Source organism: Chamaea fasciata, unplaced genomic scaffold (genome assembly GCF_029207755.1).
Source record: "Chamaea fasciata isolate MVZ Bird 193981 ecotype frontalis unplaced genomic scaffold, bChaFas1.0.hap1 SCAF_6, whole genome shotgun sequence".
NCBI classification, from domain to species: domain Eukaryota; kingdom Metazoa; phylum Chordata; class Aves; order Passeriformes; family Sylviidae; genus Chamaea; species Chamaea fasciata.
This window is the reverse complement of record NW_027094091.1, coordinates 70825649-70843683: the sequence shown is the minus strand read 5'-3', so window position 1 is coordinate 70843683 and position 18035 is coordinate 70825649. Positions and strand designations below refer to the sequence as shown.

At 40.5% G+C, this 18035-nt stretch overlaps 1 protein-coding gene across 4 annotated transcripts in view; it reads right to left on the bottom strand.

The window, feature by feature from the left end:
* LARP7 (La ribonucleoprotein 7, transcriptional regulator) overlaps positions 1 to 18035 on the bottom strand; it is a 29188-nt gene that overhangs the window by 2413 nt on the left and 8740 nt on the right. For 3 of the 4 annotated variants that reach the window (XM_066184807.1, XM_066184805.1, XM_066184808.1), the window contains exons 2-12: positions 16565 to 16773; positions 15471 to 15571; positions 15296 to 15379; positions 13010 to 13174; positions 12429 to 12537; positions 11451 to 11825; positions 10737 to 10866; positions 8149 to 8297; positions 7186 to 7304; positions 4484 to 4643; positions 2423 to 2514 (exon numbers count right to left, since the gene is read on the bottom strand). In XM_066184807.1, the coding sequence (XP_066040904.1) occupies positions 2423 to 2514; positions 4484 to 4643; positions 7186 to 7304; positions 8149 to 8297; positions 10737 to 10866; positions 11451 to 11825; positions 12429 to 12537; positions 13010 to 13174; positions 15296 to 15379; positions 15471 to 15571; positions 16565 to 16772 (1692 nt within the window). In that variant the 5' untranslated portion in view covers position 16773. The remainder of the gene's footprint in view (positions 1 to 2422; positions 2515 to 4483; positions 4644 to 7185; positions 7305 to 8148; positions 8298 to 10736; positions 10867 to 11450; positions 11826 to 12428; positions 12538 to 13009; positions 13175 to 15295; positions 15380 to 15470; positions 15572 to 16564; positions 16774 to 18035) is intronic. The other variant, XM_066184809.1, reaches the window with a different exon arrangement.

Below are 18035 nucleotides of genomic sequence, written 5' to 3'. Positions count from 1 at the left end.
CCCCCCAGGAGGTGAGGATCCAAGCGGGAAGCTTGCAGGCACTCACGCCTTGGCTTTGGCAACGGGAGACTCCAATCGGTCTGGAGTTTAAGGCTGCAGACTGATGAATTGCTTTGGGTCTGAATAAAGTAGCACTGCCCGAAAAAGCAGTTCTGGCTGGAAGTTTTCCATCTGTATCAGTAAATCAGGGAGGTGGTTTTATCAGGAAGATGAACAGACAAAGGGGAAGATGGATTGGGCGGCAGAGGGGAGCAGAGAGGTGACAATCTGCCGGGCCTGGGGGAAAGGCACTGGACACCTTTTTCACTCCAAAGGATGGCCAGGCCTTTTCTGAGGAACCTTGAGATATCCCATCTCTTTTGGACATCTGGTTTATCACAGGAGTTATGCCAGAGGAAGTCAAATCTCTACCACTTGCTTTGGTTTTGGGCCCCGCACCAGCCATCTGCTGCAGTGATCCTTCACCCTTATCCTGAGGAAAGCCTGGACTTTTTAGAAAACGTGGAAATGAGGAATCTTAAACTGCTGTGCGCTGCCTAAGATGGGATGCAATCCATGCATTTCAACACTGACTCAAAGAAAATAAAAGCTGCCTTAATTCCAAGCATAAAGCAGCTCACAGGCAAAAAGCCCCACTTCAAAATCTCGCAAAGGGATTTCAAAACGTTATTAACAGAATAGACCTTGACAAGAAAGGCACACTAATGGCACATTTTACTCAAGGTGTTTAATTATGAATTATTATATTACTTTTTTTTCTACCTTTGAGACCTTCAAAAGAAATCACCTTGGAAGCACTGAGGAAAAATTTTCAAACGGGAAAATATTAATGAACGGAAATTTTTTTTTTTTTTTCATTGGCAGTCTATATTTCAGGAATACAGCCTGTCAAAAAGTAAGGAAGGGGTTAAGACTTACTGACTGCAGCGGGGCATTCTTGTCTTGATGTTTTGCTTAACAGCGTTAGCATTTAAATAGAATTCCCGGGCTTTGAAGTTCACACCTCCCTGTGTGGCAAGGTGCGGGGCAGGGGGAAGGAGCGGGAGTTTGCATCCTTGTGCTGCCATTGTTAGGCAGAACCGAGACAGTTTGTGTTTGCAAGCCCAGATGAGGTACATTACTGCCCAATTTACACCAGCTTGGTCAACAAATACCAATCTTCAAAAGGTGAAGAAGAGAAATTTCTCCTTTGAGAGCAAGGGCTCCTGCAGTCGAAATTAAAGTCAAAGGTCTCGCTGGCACCTTTGGTTTAAAAAAGTAAAAGTATATTAAAAAAACCCAAACCTGGTAGCAATCAGAAAAATGTTCTAAAGCTGTGCTTTTCAAATTCCCTTCTGCTTATATTAAAAAAATAAGGGCTCGAAGAAATGCCATTTTTAGGCTTTTAAGAAAATGAAATTAGACCTTTGGGCAAATGCTTTATGTACATCTCCGTTTAAAAAATCTCAACTTACTTGTCTGCAGGATCCCTGAAAGAACATTCACACAAACAGGATAAAAGACATGCAAAATACGCCTTGTACAAGATAAGGTTTTGACCTGTACGACTGCTGCTCCTTTAGGACAATGAAATATTTATTTTCCATTTTATAAGGGACAATATATCTTTTTCCTAGCGTTCAGGAAACAAAGAGTCTCCAAAGTCAACAACAAATAATTAAGGTCAGATGATTCTGAAGTTTTGCAAGCCACAGCAAAAAAAAAAAAAAAAAAAAAAAAATCAGGCCAAAGCCAACTCAGAAACCTTATCTGGAGTGTGTGTGAAGCAAACCTGGCAATAAAATGTCTGTGAAACGCTCTCTGGCTCCTCTCTGTCAAGTCAGGGATCTGACTGGCTTAATGGAGGAACGCTGGGGCTGGAGTAGAGGCTGCAGCCTGCAAGTTCATTGCAACACTCCCTCAAAGCTGCAGCCCGACAGGCACAGTGAGGAGGAGGCTGCGATTCCCCAGTTTGGAGCAGGAAGCTGTACAGCCAGGGATGCTTGCACACCAGCATTGACCACGGCGCAGACAAAACTGTTAATGGGGAGGGAAATGAGATTCGTGCTCAAGAAAATTATTTTCTGGGTCATACTAGAGATTTAAGAGTGTAGCACTAGACTTGATTTCACTAGAGCACATCAAGACTACTTAACTTATTAATGAGCTCATCCAGACAGGGCTTCCAAAGAAATCCAGCTTACAAATTAAGTTCAGGCCTTTAGTCATGGACTTAACTTTCCCCAATTGTCCCTGCAACGACAAGCCTTGAACTTGTCAGCTGGAGCAGGACAGCCACACTCTGTGCTTTGTGGCTGTGAAACCCTGCTGCCAAGTCAGCAGGAAGTGATTGAACAGAATTAAAAACCCAGGGTATGAAAACACGTGGAGCACGTGTCACGTTTTGAGCCTGCAGAGGAAAAAGCCCCGATTCCCAGGTTACCTTCTCAGTACCCCGCTTCTTTTCTCGAGGCTGGTTCAGCTTGGCTTGTCTGTCCACCAAAATCTTCTGCCAGTAACGTTGCTCATGGTCACCTGGGGGGGAAAAATGACGTCGAGGAATGTCAATAAATGAAGTGGATGAAATCTTTTCTAAGGTAAACACCGATGAAAACACCCCAAAGGGAAATCCAACAAGTACTTTCCCCAGTAGTCCTAAATTTCCTACCCACAGAAGCCATTTAGAATTGCTCTCTACCTTTCATCAGCAAAAGGAGCTGAGTTTTAGCTGAAGTTTCACCACAGCACACACAGGCCCCTTTGATATACTGATGCACTCAACCTCTGACACATTTTTTTTTCCCCCTCCTGTTTGGTGGTTGTTTGAAAAGAGTAATTACTGCAAGAACAATTATTTTGTTTCATCAAAACCATTGCCTGGGGACTTCATGAGCTGTCAGGAATATTTGAACATGGGCAGCAATACAGCAGCAAAAAAATTGTGCAGCTTTTCTCAGCAGCTGCTTTGCAGGGAAGCAGCAGTTTGCCAGCGTTCCCTCTGGTTTGTGATGAAATTATCACAATGGGAATTCTGTGATGATATTTTGCACGGTCTCAGGGTTCATCTTCAGCCACAGGGAAATTTCTGAAGGATCTCACAAAAGATTCCTGCAAAAGTTAACATCTAAACATGATCACAGATGCTTACCATCTTGCCAGATGCCAAGCTGAAGGTACTTAAAGTCAAATCCTGAAGAGTAAAATACTACTGGGAAATCTTTAGTCCCTGCTGTAGAGACCATTAAAGATTCTTTCCTTTTCATCTCTCAACTTCTGCCACCAAGAAAAACAAAAGTCCTTACTGTGAGTCCCTTGTGCATTCCTGGAAAGCTTTTCCATTCTCATTTCAATGAGCCAGTTAGAAAAAAAATAAATCTTAAGACTATGAATGGAATGCTCCTACAATGTAGTACTTACTCCTAATCTCCCACTACACTTTTATGTAAGGACACAAAACCAGAGACAGACACAGAGCTGTAGAACACAAAATCTGAGGTTATTTCTGGGTCTCTGAAACACGGAGCACACGGGAGACAAATCTATCTCCAAATGACATTAGCAGAACTCACTGAGTCTCCAACTTCAATTAACTTTGATACCATCATGAAGGTTAATGCTTCCATCAAAGCTTCTCCTCCTGCAATCCTTACCTGGCATCTACACCCCTGCACACATGAGACTGGGTCCTAAAGGAGGATTTGGGCAGGACTGGGGTGAAATATTTAAATACAGATGAGGCAGCCTCATACTGATTCTTTGACCTGGTGGGGTTTTTTCCCCATATTTACAATTATTGGTGCATCTCAAATACAAAAGTTTTATGAATACACCAAGTCTGACAGACTTCCTCTCCTTTCTATCCCACAAAGAGGCTTCTCCGCACTTGGCAAACTAATCCAGTCAAATGCAAGATACAAATTTAGAACTGCACAGTAATTGCAGAAAGAAATAACACACATGAAAATGAAGTTGAAAAGTAGAGCCCTAAGGAACCCTTCTTATTCTGGCCTAAATTATTCGACTTCCTGAAAAATAAAGATCCATTAGTAGGTAAGTGCTAAACCCAGTTTAAGTGTATCCATGCTGTCAGGTCCTTGCAATGTCATTTCACACATATGCTCAGCATTTTCAACAAAGTCTCCATTTAAAATTCTTTTGCCTTATCAGAATGTTCTATTCATAAAGCTGAAATGTGAATTAAGTTCTATAGTCCTTTGCCACTGAAAGTGAAGCAAATCCATCTAAAAAGAACAGAATTAAGTTTGCACCAGCAATCAAAAATCATCATTTTGCTCTGAATGGTGGCATAAAATCCCTTTTAGTTTTATCAGTTTCGCAGTAGTTGCAAAATGAGAAGACTCTCAGGAAAAAAAAAAAATCAACTAAACATGCAATCTTTTTCTCCTGAGATATCTAAATATATCCATAAATTCACCAGGAACGATCTCTTTCACAGTGATTAAGGCTTCTCCTGTACTTCCATGGAAAAAAAAGGAAGTCTTACCAGTGAGAACTTCGAATTTCCAGTTGTTTTTGATCTGTATTTCTTTGTATGATTTCATGACAGTCTGTGCATCCTCAGGAGTCTGAAAACGGACGTGACATTCGGTGTCTCCCTCCAGCATGTCAACATAAGCCACCTCAGCCAGCACTGCCAGAGCATCCTGTCAGGGCATCAGGCAACACACACCATAAATCAGCCTTCAAAAAGAGAACTTAAAAAGAGTCACTTTTGACCATTCCATTTGGAGGTCATTAACATTTTCAAAAAGGTCACGAAGAAGGCGGCAGTAACTGAACTTTGTCATTTAATCGATCAATCTCTTGCCGAAGAGTTTCGAATTAACATTTTTTTTTTCCTAAGAAGGTTATAACTGAATTCTGATTTATGAGCCTGCAACATCTACCCATCTATCTCTCAACCTGCCCTCCCATTAACAATTTAAAGCAGTAATTCCTGGAAATGTTATGGTATCATTTTACTAATGGAGCATCACCCTTTTATTTCAACACTGCATCTGATTTTTTTCCAAAAGTAAAAACCGTGTACTAAAACGTTGATAGATCTCAGCCTAAAACAAAAACATCGAACTTGATTCTACACATTAAATGTATTAAAGAAAGCTCATGCATGGCAGATTATTTGAGAAAGAAGCAGTAGTAAAACAACTCCAACTTTATGAAGTGACCTCTGCCTGAAAATTTTCACTGACAGCTGAAGGAAGAAGAGTCACAAATGCTCTTGCAGATGAAGTACTTCACTTGTAATTCCTGCTGTTAGGGAAATTAAGTAGGACCACACATTCCTAGTCAATTTTGTTCACAGCAGGAAGCTCAAGTAAGATGCTTCTATTCAGGAATCACACACTGCTTTTAACCCTCCACTACCAAGGGCAGCCTTAAAACAAAACAAAAATTAAGTGGCGACACTGTTAAGATCGTTTGAGAGCCAACAAAAGCTACTTTCCAGCCTTAATCTGTTATCCCAAAGTCATCATTTCATGGAAAACTAAAACAAACCAAAGGGCTCGTTGGAGCTGGCAAAAGTTAGTTGCTTTGAGGAGCACCTTAAGGGCAAACTAGGGAAGCAGTGAAGTGTAAAATTAAAACATCACAATAACATTTAAACTACACTGCAAAGACCTTTCCAAGTTGTGTGGCATGTGTAATCGCTTCCACACATCGAGAAATGCAGGTCAGTTCTGGAAGTTTTCTGAGGGAAAAACAGCCCTGAAAGCAATGCTTAGCGGCAGTTTGCTGCAGCTGATAGCCCAGTAACACAGCAAAGCCACTTCTGGTTGTACTTGTGCCTTCCACAAATTTATGCAACTAGTACGGCCAGGGGAAAAAACAAAACAAAACAAAACAAAACAAAACAAAACAAAACAAAACAGAACACAACCCCACAACAAAACCAAAAAGGAAAGAAACATTAAAAGAATTTATGTTTTCTGCTGTTTAAACACTAAGCTTTCCTGTTGCCCACAGCGTATCAAGGTGTGACACAAACTCAAGCCAGTAAGGTGTCTCCTGCAGTCAAAGAGGCCCTCAGAGGTTACAGGCACAACTTGGACCACATTCTCTCTGTGTCTGCAGCACTCAGACAGCTGCTTTCAAACACACCGAGAAAGACGAGGCTGATTAAGCTGAAAGCCCAGCACCACTGAGATGAGGATTTTCACAGTGAGAGAGTCTCTCATGTTGCTTTGGCTCATGTGCACACCAAGCCTCACACAGTTGCCAGCAGCCAGTGACTCGGTGGCCTCCCTAGTTACAAATGTTCGATAAACAGTATCAGAACTGGAATTTTAAACCATTCCCTCATTGTCCTGAGTGGGCTGGATATGTGCACCAACCTGAGCTGAACTTGTTCAAATTCTTTCCAGCCGTTTCTCATCCTAAAGTGCAATTCGAGAAAGAAAAAAATCCTGTGTAACATTAACAGAAAATACAGGATCTGGAAAATGCCTGTTATTTCCTTTGGAAAACTCTTAAAATTTCTATTTCAAAAGGATGCAGCGTAAAACTGGTATTTTTCTTAAAAAGAAATGATGTGTCTAACTTTTGGTTTGTGTCATCACATCAAAGTGAAGACATCTAACCACTTTTTATATCGGGAAAAATGAGCACTTGCATTAAGAGAAAAGACACTGAATCAACAACTTCCCCTGCTGTCACTTTCCCTGAAATGGAGTTTTTGTCATTGTGAAATTCGTTCTGAAATAAAGAAAACTGGTTTCTCATGCAGAGAGTATTTTCCTGCCCCCAAATTCCCGCTAATGATAAAAACACGATAAACTTTTAAAAATCCCCACAGGTATACTTTTATAGCTCTCTTGTCCAGGATGACTGGCACAGTGATAAATGCAGAACACTGAAGCAGCCTCCAGCTCCTTTAAAAAAAAAACCAAAACACTTGAGCATTTCTTATTCTCCTCAATTTTTTCATTATAAACTTGACATTGCTCCAAGCACACTAAAGGCTTGGTTTTACTTTGAAACACCCTCCTTTAACCTATTCTGCCACTGAAAAATCTGCCATTAACAGATACTACTAAAGAAGAATTTGTACTCCACTGGCCAAGGAGAGGGGGAAAAAAAAAAATCAGTGAGACTAGGTGAAGTGGTATTCCATATTCAAACATTTGGGGGGGGGCAGGGTAAGAGGAAAGGCTAACAGCTACCCTGAGGTTACAAAGGCATTACCTTGATCTGCTTCCTGCCCGGCAGGGGCTCGGTGCTAATGATCTTCACAATTACTCCGCTGACAAACTGAGGCCCCATTGTGTTGGCCTTGGCGGGAGGGGCACAGTCTTCACTGGTGGCTGATCAAGTTAAAAACGGGGCGGCAAAAATAGAGAAAAAAAGTTCTTACATTTATTAGGCTGAAAAAATAAAGACATTAAGAAAGCAGAGAAGGAACAATTTAAACAAGCATCAAATATTGCAAAATGAGGTGTATCAAACGAAGGATCAGGATTGTCCCTAGGTTCAAGTCAATTTTAGTTAAAACAAACCAGTTTAAAGAGAAAGTCTTAGAGAAATTTTTGCAGTCCATAGGGTCCTTCCTGTAAAGACATTTTATATTTTACCAATAGCAACCCCGCAGTTTTAGAGTGATTAAAAACATGCAGAGGGGCCATTGGAACATCAGTGTTGAGGTTAGTGAAGAGAAGCAGGGAGTATTAGGAGCAAGTAAAATAAAGAATTATAAACCTGAAAAAAAAGTAGAAATTTAACTAGGAAGACATAATTTCAAAGCTCCTCTTATCCATAGAGTTGATAAAGCCCAATTTCAAGCTGGTGTTTTTAATACCTCTGGTACAGTTAAACATGAGCAGGTCAGGCCCAAGCTGCAGCACCAAAGAAAGCTGATCGTTGATTTAACTCTCTGAGGCTTTATAATTACAATTGCCTGAATATATCTGTAAGCCTGGGAAGTGCTAGTGAAATATGGTGAAATCACTTTAGTATTTAATTATATAACTCCTTAGTCCCAAATCCACCTAAATACAGGGAGGGGGTTACTTTTGCTACCTGACATTTTGAGAAAACAGCAGCATTTTAGAAAATAAAACCCTGGGCAGCGCGTCCACAAGCTCAGGGTCTTGCACCACTTCTGCTTGCATACAAGAAACATGAAGAAAACGAGACAAAACCCAGGATTACTTTTGTCATTTTCAGATTTCTGCACAGCAGATTCCGTCTCCATCTCTCCCACGGGCTCGGGTTTGATTTGGGACATCGTTTTCTTCAAGGAGGCCATACTGGCTTTCTGCAGGGCCAAATATTCTTGCTTCAAATCCATCCATTCAGTCCTGAAAGGAGCAACACAGGCACAGGATGTCAGTTGCAATCAAGAAACTGATGTTTAGAAACTTAATGGTAATTTACCAGGTTAAAAACAGCTTTGGGTGGACTTGGTGGACAGTGCAGACAATTCTGCCACTGGACATCTCCCCGCACTTCGGTCAAATTCAATTTTGCCCCTAACCCAATTTCATGACTACTTCAGGGAGTTCCAACAACATCAACCTGTCATTCCAACAGAGCAGCTTTCAAATTTGCTTTAAATATTCAGACAGCATAGAGAAGAGTTTGGTAAACTGCGTTTTCCACTGGAGCTACACAGAGCACAGGCACCAAATTCAGAGTTAATTCGGAGACGGTGAACTCTCGATTCACTGAATTGGTTCAGTGAACCCACTCCTGTGTCACTACATTAAGAATCAGTCATTCATTTTCCAGAAAAAAATCATTGATGGAAAATCAACAACTGGTTAAACTCGCCAAAAAATCTACCTAGATAAGGACATTCCTCACTATTCAAATGCATTTTGGCTAAAAAATACCGGCCCCCCCCCCCATGGAAGCAATTTATATATTTACATACATTTAACATGGAGATGTTTCTGCAAACAGCGAGAGCTTTGCTCCACAGCAACACAATGCCCGCAGTGCCACTGTGAGAACGACTCATTGTTACCCTAATCTGTGCTATCAAACAAGCTGATAGAGGATTTTTAAAGAGGAGGATATCTTGTGGTAATGGTTTTAGCCGTTAACACTGACAACTGTATACTTCAAAAAAGCATCCAGACTCAACCCAGGATCATACATTCTCAACAGGGCAAGGGCATTAAAATAACAAAAGGCCCACGTAATGATTCGTGGAGATAAAAAGGCAACACCATGCCATGGCAAGGTTTGGTATAAATACAAGCTCAAGGAGGAACTTTGTGACCGGCCTCGGAGGAAGAGGAGACCACGGAGAACGAGTCAGGCAAGTATTTGCAATGCTCACACTCTTTAAACATTTTACCCCTTTGCTACAATTGAATAACTTTTAACCAAAACTCTCGTTTCTTGCAGTTTGCTCAAAACGCCGAGGGCAGACGACCAGCCGCGTCGATAACCTGATATTTTTTTTTTTTAAAATGTGGACCCCTTTTACTTTAACATGGAGGTGCTTTCTGTGATATAGAAAAAGTAAGTGCTTCCATGTTTTAGTAGAGGTGAATCCTGATCGCAATCCTGAAATACCATCCGGGATTATAATTTTTTTTTTTTTTTGGCCTGCACTTCAGTTGAAGATGTTTGGATCTTAAAGAGTTTCAGATCCGGAAAATAAGAAGTTTAGCTCCGAGCAGATTTCAAGAGCTAAAATCTAAGTGGCTACAGTTCATTTAAAGCGATTTTTAATCTTAAAGGTCTCCCTTTGCTTTAACATGGAGGTACCTGCTGCCTAAAAAAGTAAGTGCTTCCATGTTTCAGTGGCGGTGGATCTTGATCTTCAAAGGCTTCTTAAAGGAAATGTGTATGTATGTTTTTTATTACTGTGTTTTTTTTATAATTTCATGTAGCTTCCCCTCTGAAGGACCCCCACGACTTCAATGTGGACGTGCTTGCTTTGGTTGACAGTAGTAAGTGCTTCCATGTTTTAGTGGTGGTGAATCCTTTTAACCTCAACACTTCCCTCTAGAAACGTATCAAATTATTTAAAGATGTGTTTGTACAGAAAGCCCAATTTTGCAGCGCAAGGCGGCGAGGACCCCCTCTACTTTAACATGGAGGTACTTGCTGGATGCCTAAAAAGTAAGTGCTTCCATGTTTTAGTTGTGGTGACTCCTAAAAGCCCAACATTTGGATTATAAGGTTGGCAGAACTCTACACATCAAGCAACGAAGACTCGAACTCCGGTATTTCAATCTCCTTGCTACAGGCTAATACTGTTGCTAATATGCAACTCTGTTGCATCAAAATTGGAATTGCACTTTAGCAATGGTGATGGACTGTGAGACATACCAAGACTTCAGGAATAAATAATTTCAAAGGTTTAAAATGAGGTAAACTAATTTTTTAAAGCAATGTGTCAATAAAGTATACAAAGCATGTGACTTAAGCTTTCTTACAAGTGACAAAAAAATTCTGCATACTGCAGGAAAACCTGAACATTCAAACATTTTACAAGAATAAAATGTTAAGCCACCAAGCCACAAGGTTTAAAATATCCCCCAGGTATAGAACAAAACTTAGGAGCTCCAACATAAAACCAGGTTAAAACACTTATGTAAAAAAACCCCTAGGGATTCATTTCATAATTCCAGAAGGTGTGGAAAGTGGAAGAACTTGGGGCGATTTTGTTAGCAATGGTTTCCCTTTACAAAGCCAGCCAACTATGTCCCACTACTTTAAAAAAACACATTAAAAAAAAAAATCATTGATATCATAGAGAACAGGCAATTTATGTCACCTACTTGGAGAGTACCCTGAGGGGAATGACTTCTTCACCCATTTTGTGTCTTTCTTTGTGTTTTTTCTTGTGTTTCCGTTTAGATTTGGAAAGGGATGTGTCTTTTTTGTCCTTGTCTTCTTCGGCAGAAACTTCTACATTTTAACAGTTCAAATGAAAACACTTAATTCAGACACGGATAGTTAAACACTATTACAATAATATCACGTTCAATATCTACTGGTTCTTTGTATTAACTACTTCTAGTCCATTTCATTGACTACTGAAGTTTACTTGGCTCCTCGCACTAAATCTCATTTCAATGCAGCTTTTCTTATCTCATGCAAAAAACGGGTGATTACCTTTTCCCTTTTGTATTTTAATTTTTTTTATCTACCTTTCTGTGCTGTCTCCATTTGCCCAGCCTGTCTGTTTAACCCATATTTCACTTCAGTCAAGTTCTATTGATATCAACTTCTTTGAACTATTTTGACTTCTGATTAGATTTCCCTGCTTTGGTGTTGCAAGTTGTTCCTCATTCCCGGTGCAGCTCCTCTCCTTAAGAGTGCCTCCTTTCCAGGTTTTATTTTAATTGCAGGGAACACCAATGTGCCCAAGCCGATCTAATGATTCCACTATATCCAGCCCTGCACTCCTCATCCCTAAGGGATATATATCTACCACTGCATTTCATTCATGCAAGAAATCACGACAGTAAAAAAGAGACAAGAATTTTTACCATTGGAATCTTTTGGAGCCTCTGTTGTTTCTTCCTTTACTGTTTCAACTTCATCTTTTTCAGCAGTTTTCTTAGCTTTGGGAGCTGATGTCTCACCATCTCCCGAGGTGGTTCTTTTTCTCTTTCCCGGCCTGCTTTCCCAGGTTACCTCTGAGCTCTCTGCTCTGTCCCATTTCCTCTTCTCCCTTTTGGAAGGCTGCTTGGGAGTCTCAGTTCCCTCCATCTCAGAACACTCTGATGAAGTCCTGTGTCTTTTAGACTTGGCTACTGGCTCTGTTGAAGTGTTAGTGTTCGATTCCTTGGGTTCTGCAGCTGCCTGTGCATTGCTCTCTTTCTTGATTTTGGATTTCTTCTTTTTCTTCTTTTTCTTCTCTTCTGGGTTAAAAATACAATATTTAAAACTGCCCACGATTAAACACTTGGTTAGATTATTTACTTAAGATAAAGAAAGCAGCACATATGATAAACGGGGTTGTTAATCTGGAAGAGATGCAAGAAATGGATACAAAGTTTCTCCTGCGTGTTTTAAAAAGACAAAAAAGGTGTAAACCAGGGTTTGAAAACCATCAGTTTGATCTCATTTTTTTGTTTCCACTTACAGGTATAAAAAGAGAATTTGTGATTATTATGAGGAATATTAATGTGATTTATCCTTAGTCTTAGAAAAAAGATGGGAGGGTGTCTGAAGTCTGGGAAATTATATTACACCATTAGAAATGAGGGAAAATGTTTCAGTGATGAAGTTGCAAGACAAATCTGTGACACTGGTTTGTAAATTGCAATAGATTTTTCAATACTTAAGCCCACGCTGGCCAAACGCAGCCAGGTGAATTGTTTTTATTAAAAGCTTTTAAGACATGTGAAATTAAACTGAAATAACAGAGCAGATGAGAATTTACTCTTCAGAAGCTGAGGCACAAAAGTGATCCAGGTAACTTAATAACACTTCCTTGATCCCAATAACTTAGTAACACTTACCTACTACGGTGTTCTCACTTGAATTCAGTGTAGGAACTGGTTTGTTCTTTACTGTTTTGGGGAAAATCCCAGGTTTCCGTGGCGCTTCCTCAGGTGGATTATTCAAAAACTAAAAGAAGGGAATTGGGAACCACTTAACAGTACAAAATCTAATTTTCTTTAAAGACTCTGCATTCAAGTTAAAGCCAGCGATCCTCATGGCATTTCAAGACATAAATACTTTCAAATCACATATCAACACAGAAAATTAGGTATGACCATGCTTGCTTGATGAAATTTAAACACCATTTATTGTTACACAGAGATCTCTTTCTGAAAAAGACGCCAAGAGTGGCCAACCAAATTACTTACAAAAAATAAATATTATATTTCTAAGCCTTCAGGTTATTAATAGAATTATATCTTTAAAGAGATGTGACACTGATTATAGGTCTGGGAGGAGGAAAGAGGAGCTAACACCTGTGAAGCTTTTAAATGGTGATATTTTTGGAATTTCTCTAAGGTTCAGTGGGTGACCTAGGAGAGAACACACCATTCACGTCACCAGGAACAATGTCAGCAGCAGAGGCACCAGCACTCACCTCAATGGCTTTCTCTGCTTGTTCTTTAGTTTCAAATTCAACAAAAGCAAAGCCCTTTGGATCCCCAGTACTTTTATACCGCGGGATACTGACGTAAACTACATTGCCACACTTCCCAAACACCCGCTCAATCCAACTGTGATTGACATTTTTGGGAAGCAGCTCCTAAAGGAGGAAAAAAAAAAAAATAAATGGAAGTTTGATGTCAAGACGTTGAGAGGCAACGTATCCAGGTAGTAAAAAGTGACCTGAGAACAGATCTCTAACTATTCATATAGCTATAACAAATACATTGGATATTTAATTTAGTTGCTTATCTTCTTCACATGACAGATACCAAGACCTCACCCGCAGCTGGGTCTTTGCAACACAAAATCTCTTGCTAAATTTAAAACCTTGGCGCGAACACTGGACTGGCATGTCCCAAACTATCCCCTGCAAAGCACAAGCTATTATTTCTTTTTTATTGGTGGTAATGCAGGCAGGTATCACAGAAAGAATGCCTGCAGGCCAGTAAAGAGTCACTACTGATAAAATTTTTACCGGCAGCCAGTATTTTCAAGTTAAAGTCATCAGATGAGCAGAAACTTATAGGCAGCTTCTTGGACGACAAAATTGTCTGATTTTTACTTCTAGAAAGTCCTTAATATAGCAACACGTTTTAGCAGCTTGCAGACATCGTGTCTGAGTTCAGCATTTCCCCTCCCCAGTCAAAGAGAAATCGTGTCACACCGATTTCTCACTAGACCCAACGGAACACTTTAAAATCCCACTCTCAAATTCATGCCTAAACAACAACAGTGTGGGCACTATTCCTCTTTTTTTTTTTTCCCACAACAAGTTACTGCACTAAAAGGTTCTCCTTGTAGGGAAACACTTATCACATTCAGATTTCCTTTTTTTTCATAAACTTTCCCACCCTCAGAAAAACATTTTCTTATGGTTTGGCTTGAAGTTGAAAAGCCAGTTACTTCAAGTTTGTTTTTTTTTTTTTTCAAGTTCTAATAGTATAATAGTGAAGTCTATGGCAAAGCAAATTAAAAAGCCAAATAATTGCATAGAAATTTAACTTACCAACACTTGGACTATTACTCTCCCCAGTGCCACATCCCAGCTATTTACAAAACATTTAACCACACATGTAAGCTCTGCATAGACAACCTATCTCATGACTAAGAAGATCTTATCCAAAAAATGATATAGGCAAGGTATTTCAGAGTTCTAAGCAATCCCTGTAATCACATTAGGAAAATCTTATGTCTTGCACATTGTATTTAAAAAAAAAACAAAAGCCGAACACCTTTTCCAGGCTTTTGTTAAGGAAGGAATCATCAGAACAATTCAGTTCCTCCTTATCTGGATGGGCTGGAATTTTGGCCGTGATTATTGTGTATCTTTATCACAGAAAACTCAGTGCTGTCTGGAAAATACTAACTCAGCTGCTAACAGCCACAGGTACACACCAAAAATGGTTACTTGTCATAAAAAGCAAATAGAGACAAAGCAAATTCCACACTGGCTTCAAATCAATTAAATAAAATTGACCAGGGTTTCAATAAACAAAAGCTCAACCATCAGATTTCTTCCCAATCTCCCACTTAGTTGGCTCCACTGTGTGACAGCTTTTTCACTCTGGCAGGGCCGAAATACCAGGGAGAGATGCAGACTTACCCCATCAGCACAAGCTATTTTCATTTAAATTAAGCAGTCATTTCAGTATCAAGGTAGCCACAGGACAGTGCGCTATTAGGAGGACAGTTAAAATTTTTCAGGTATAGTCTGCCTTTAAAAGAATGGTGCTTGTGTGTACAAAACCAGAGGCACTTGCAGTAACAGATCTTATAAACAGATAATGCTGTTTAAAGTACCCCGATAAACTTGGGAATGCAGCTAGATCCTGTTTGATGAAGCTAATTTAGTTGTTATTAGAAAGCTTTAACTACATTAATGTAACGAGTAAATATTTCTGAATAGCACTGGTGCTCCTCTGATGGCATTAAAAAAGCCCAGTGAACACAGCAATAGCTCAGTGCAATGAAATTGCACCTTCTCAGCCTGGGAAGCAGCACTTTGCTTGGCATTTAAAATGATTCAAGAAATCAGTGCACCAAATGAAGCCCTTCCTTGCCACAGTCACTCTTTAGCTCTTGCTCACCTGCCTCTGCTTAATTAATTTCTTTCACCTTTGCTGCACAATCAGCAGCGGCCAAGGCAAACCCTGATGCACAAATGGAGTTTGCACAGTCAGGGACAAACAGGCAGGGGCACACACAGGTCCAGCCTTACCACATAGACAGTCCGACTGTCCACGTCCTTTGGGCTCTCGCCCAGAGGTTGGCGTCTCCTGATCCTGGTTCCTTCCAAGTCCAGCTGAAAGCAGGGAGAAAAAAAAAAAGCATTTCCCGTGAGATTATTGCTTCCTTCAGCACCCCAAATACAGAAGGGTGAGGTGTTAAAATACCTCTACAACAGATGAGCTTTTGACTGCCCGAGCGATCAGCTTCCCGTCAGTAGTCAACTTTTTCATTTTGTTGAAAGAAACAAGAAGTGATATGTCAACATCTAGGGGGGGAAAAAAAAGGTGTGATTATGAAACTAGCTGTTTTCTTGTGAAACAATCTGCAAGTTCTAAGTGCTGTATTTAACCGAGGATTCACAGAAAACTTTTACCACCAAAATTTCAGTTTTAAGTACACATAAATTTAATTTTCTTCCCCGCTAACCTTTATCAAAGGAATTTTGTTCTTTTACTTCCCCCACTGATAACTGTTGTCTTTGAAAAGAAAGGAAGAAACCCCCCCCACCACTTTCTGATGTAGTTTTACAGGACAAAACCAATTTGCATTGAGAACATGCCTCTCCTTCAAGCACTCATTGAGTATTTAACCCAGGGCTGCCAACACCGAGCCCCTGCCTGCACTTCCGTTTCAACCAGACACGCTGCTCAAACCTCGACAGAAAATCATGTAGCACTGGTCTTCATAAAAATTTAGACACTTCTAGTATCTCTAGAAAATGTAGGGTAAACTTTACTTACTTATTACTTTATTAATTATTTAAGGGGGCCCTTAGAAAAGTCCAAACGACCACACAAAAAATTGTCTGAAAAGACTCACAGTAACCCTAAGAGCAAACAAACCATTTCTAGCAAAGAGAAAAGTAACAAAATTCCTATGCTTACCAACGCATTCGAGTGACCATTTTAGTTTCTGCACCTATCTACCCTGCAAAATAAGTCCAGTGCCTCTGAGGGCAAAATGACTTTTGTTTCATGGCTTGTTCTTAAAATTATACAAAAATGAGAAAAGAAAATCAGGTCTCTCAAAGAGTCATTTCTACCCTGGCAGATGTCTTTCCCACGGGGCTGATAGGACAGGAGAAGAGAGAGAGCAAACACAAGTTTTAAAATCTAGTTCTGGCTGCTGATGCAGATTTCCAGCATGGAACTCCTGCCTTTCCCAGGAGAAAACATGCACCTCAAAATAACCTGTCGCTGTTGCCAGCAATGCAGGGAAGAACAAAGTGTTTGCTGAAATCTACTGAAAATAAACTTACACCCATCTCTGGACTTCTCTATTTGCTCTCGAAGAAATCTGTCTTTGTGGAGATTAACATCACCAAACCAGAAATCCACTTGCTTGGCTATATCTGCCAGCACCTGTTTAACTCTTGACCTCTTCTTCTTCTCTCTTTCCTTTTTCTGCTCAGTGTTTTCTTCTTCCATGGCTTTGTCTCTTGCTGTTTCGGTCTCCATTCCTGTCATTCTGTCAAATGAGACATAAATACAATCTTAAAAACACAAGAGTCTTATTTCAAGGAGTAAATGTTCTTGTTTAATTTTTGGCCCTGTTACCAGAAAAGCGAGTTACTTGCTAAAAAGAGTCTGGAACGTCTGAAGCTGAAAAGCAGGAAATTTCCCTCCTCATAAACGCATTTTTCTAAGAATTGAAAAAAGACATATCATTTTTTCTCCACTCCCCCTAGCTCACAGTACGAACCATTAGAAAGATCACACACAAACCCCATGAGCACTACGCAGTCCAGAAACTAACCTCGATCACGGCAGACCGGGGAACAGTGAGGTTCGTTTTTAAAAAATTGTCTTTATTATGTCAAAAATGCAAACCACTCACTCCATCACTAGCAAGGCCCTGCCCGAGAGCAGTAAGTCAACAAAGTGTCTCTGATGGCAACCCCGGGTATGTCAGGACTCCAGAATAGGCCTTTGGGAAATAAACACTAACCAGAACCAAGTGACTTCATATACGGATTCATCTTGAAATATATAAAACCGTTTTAATGCATCAATTAGTCTCTTTTGTCCACGTTTCAATTCGCTGCAGCTGAGAACTGCCAGTCACCGCCTCAGCACCTCATTTCACACGAGCAAAACAAAGCAAGGCTGCCAGGAGCAGACGGCTTTTGGAAAATTAAATTAACACAAAAATTAAAGTAATTAATGTCGCAATCACCATATGAAAGACTTCTCAGCCCTCTGCCAAGGCTGCCGAGAGGGAAACAGAGCACAGCCATCAGAGAGGAAGCCCACCTCGACAACAGGATGGCGAAATGGAAATGGTCCCCAAATTATTGTGCAAATCAGGCTTCCTCAGCCGGAGATCAGTTTCTCCCCCGCTGCGAGCCGACGACTCAAGATAGTGAAAGGTCAGCAGTTACCCCGGCGAGATAAGCCAGGTAAAACTGCTCAGCAAGTTCAAGCTCCACTCGAGCCCTTCAGCGAGTTGTTGTTTTTTAATATCAACACGCTGCTCAGCTGAGGGCTGCACTGAGGTGCTTCGTAAGCCTAAAATGCCATTATGGGCTACCTGTGGTGGCTGAGCAGCACGAAGGGACCACGCCAACATGTCAGCGTGGCCCAAGGACAGCACAGCTTTGTTCCATGCAGCATTTCGAGTCACTCAGCTCTGGGACTTCCTTTCCCAGAAGAGGGGCTCTCATCCAGGCTAGAGGAAAAGCAGCTTCGAGCTGCCTTCCAGGCTTCCCTCTCACTTTGTGTTTTAGAAGT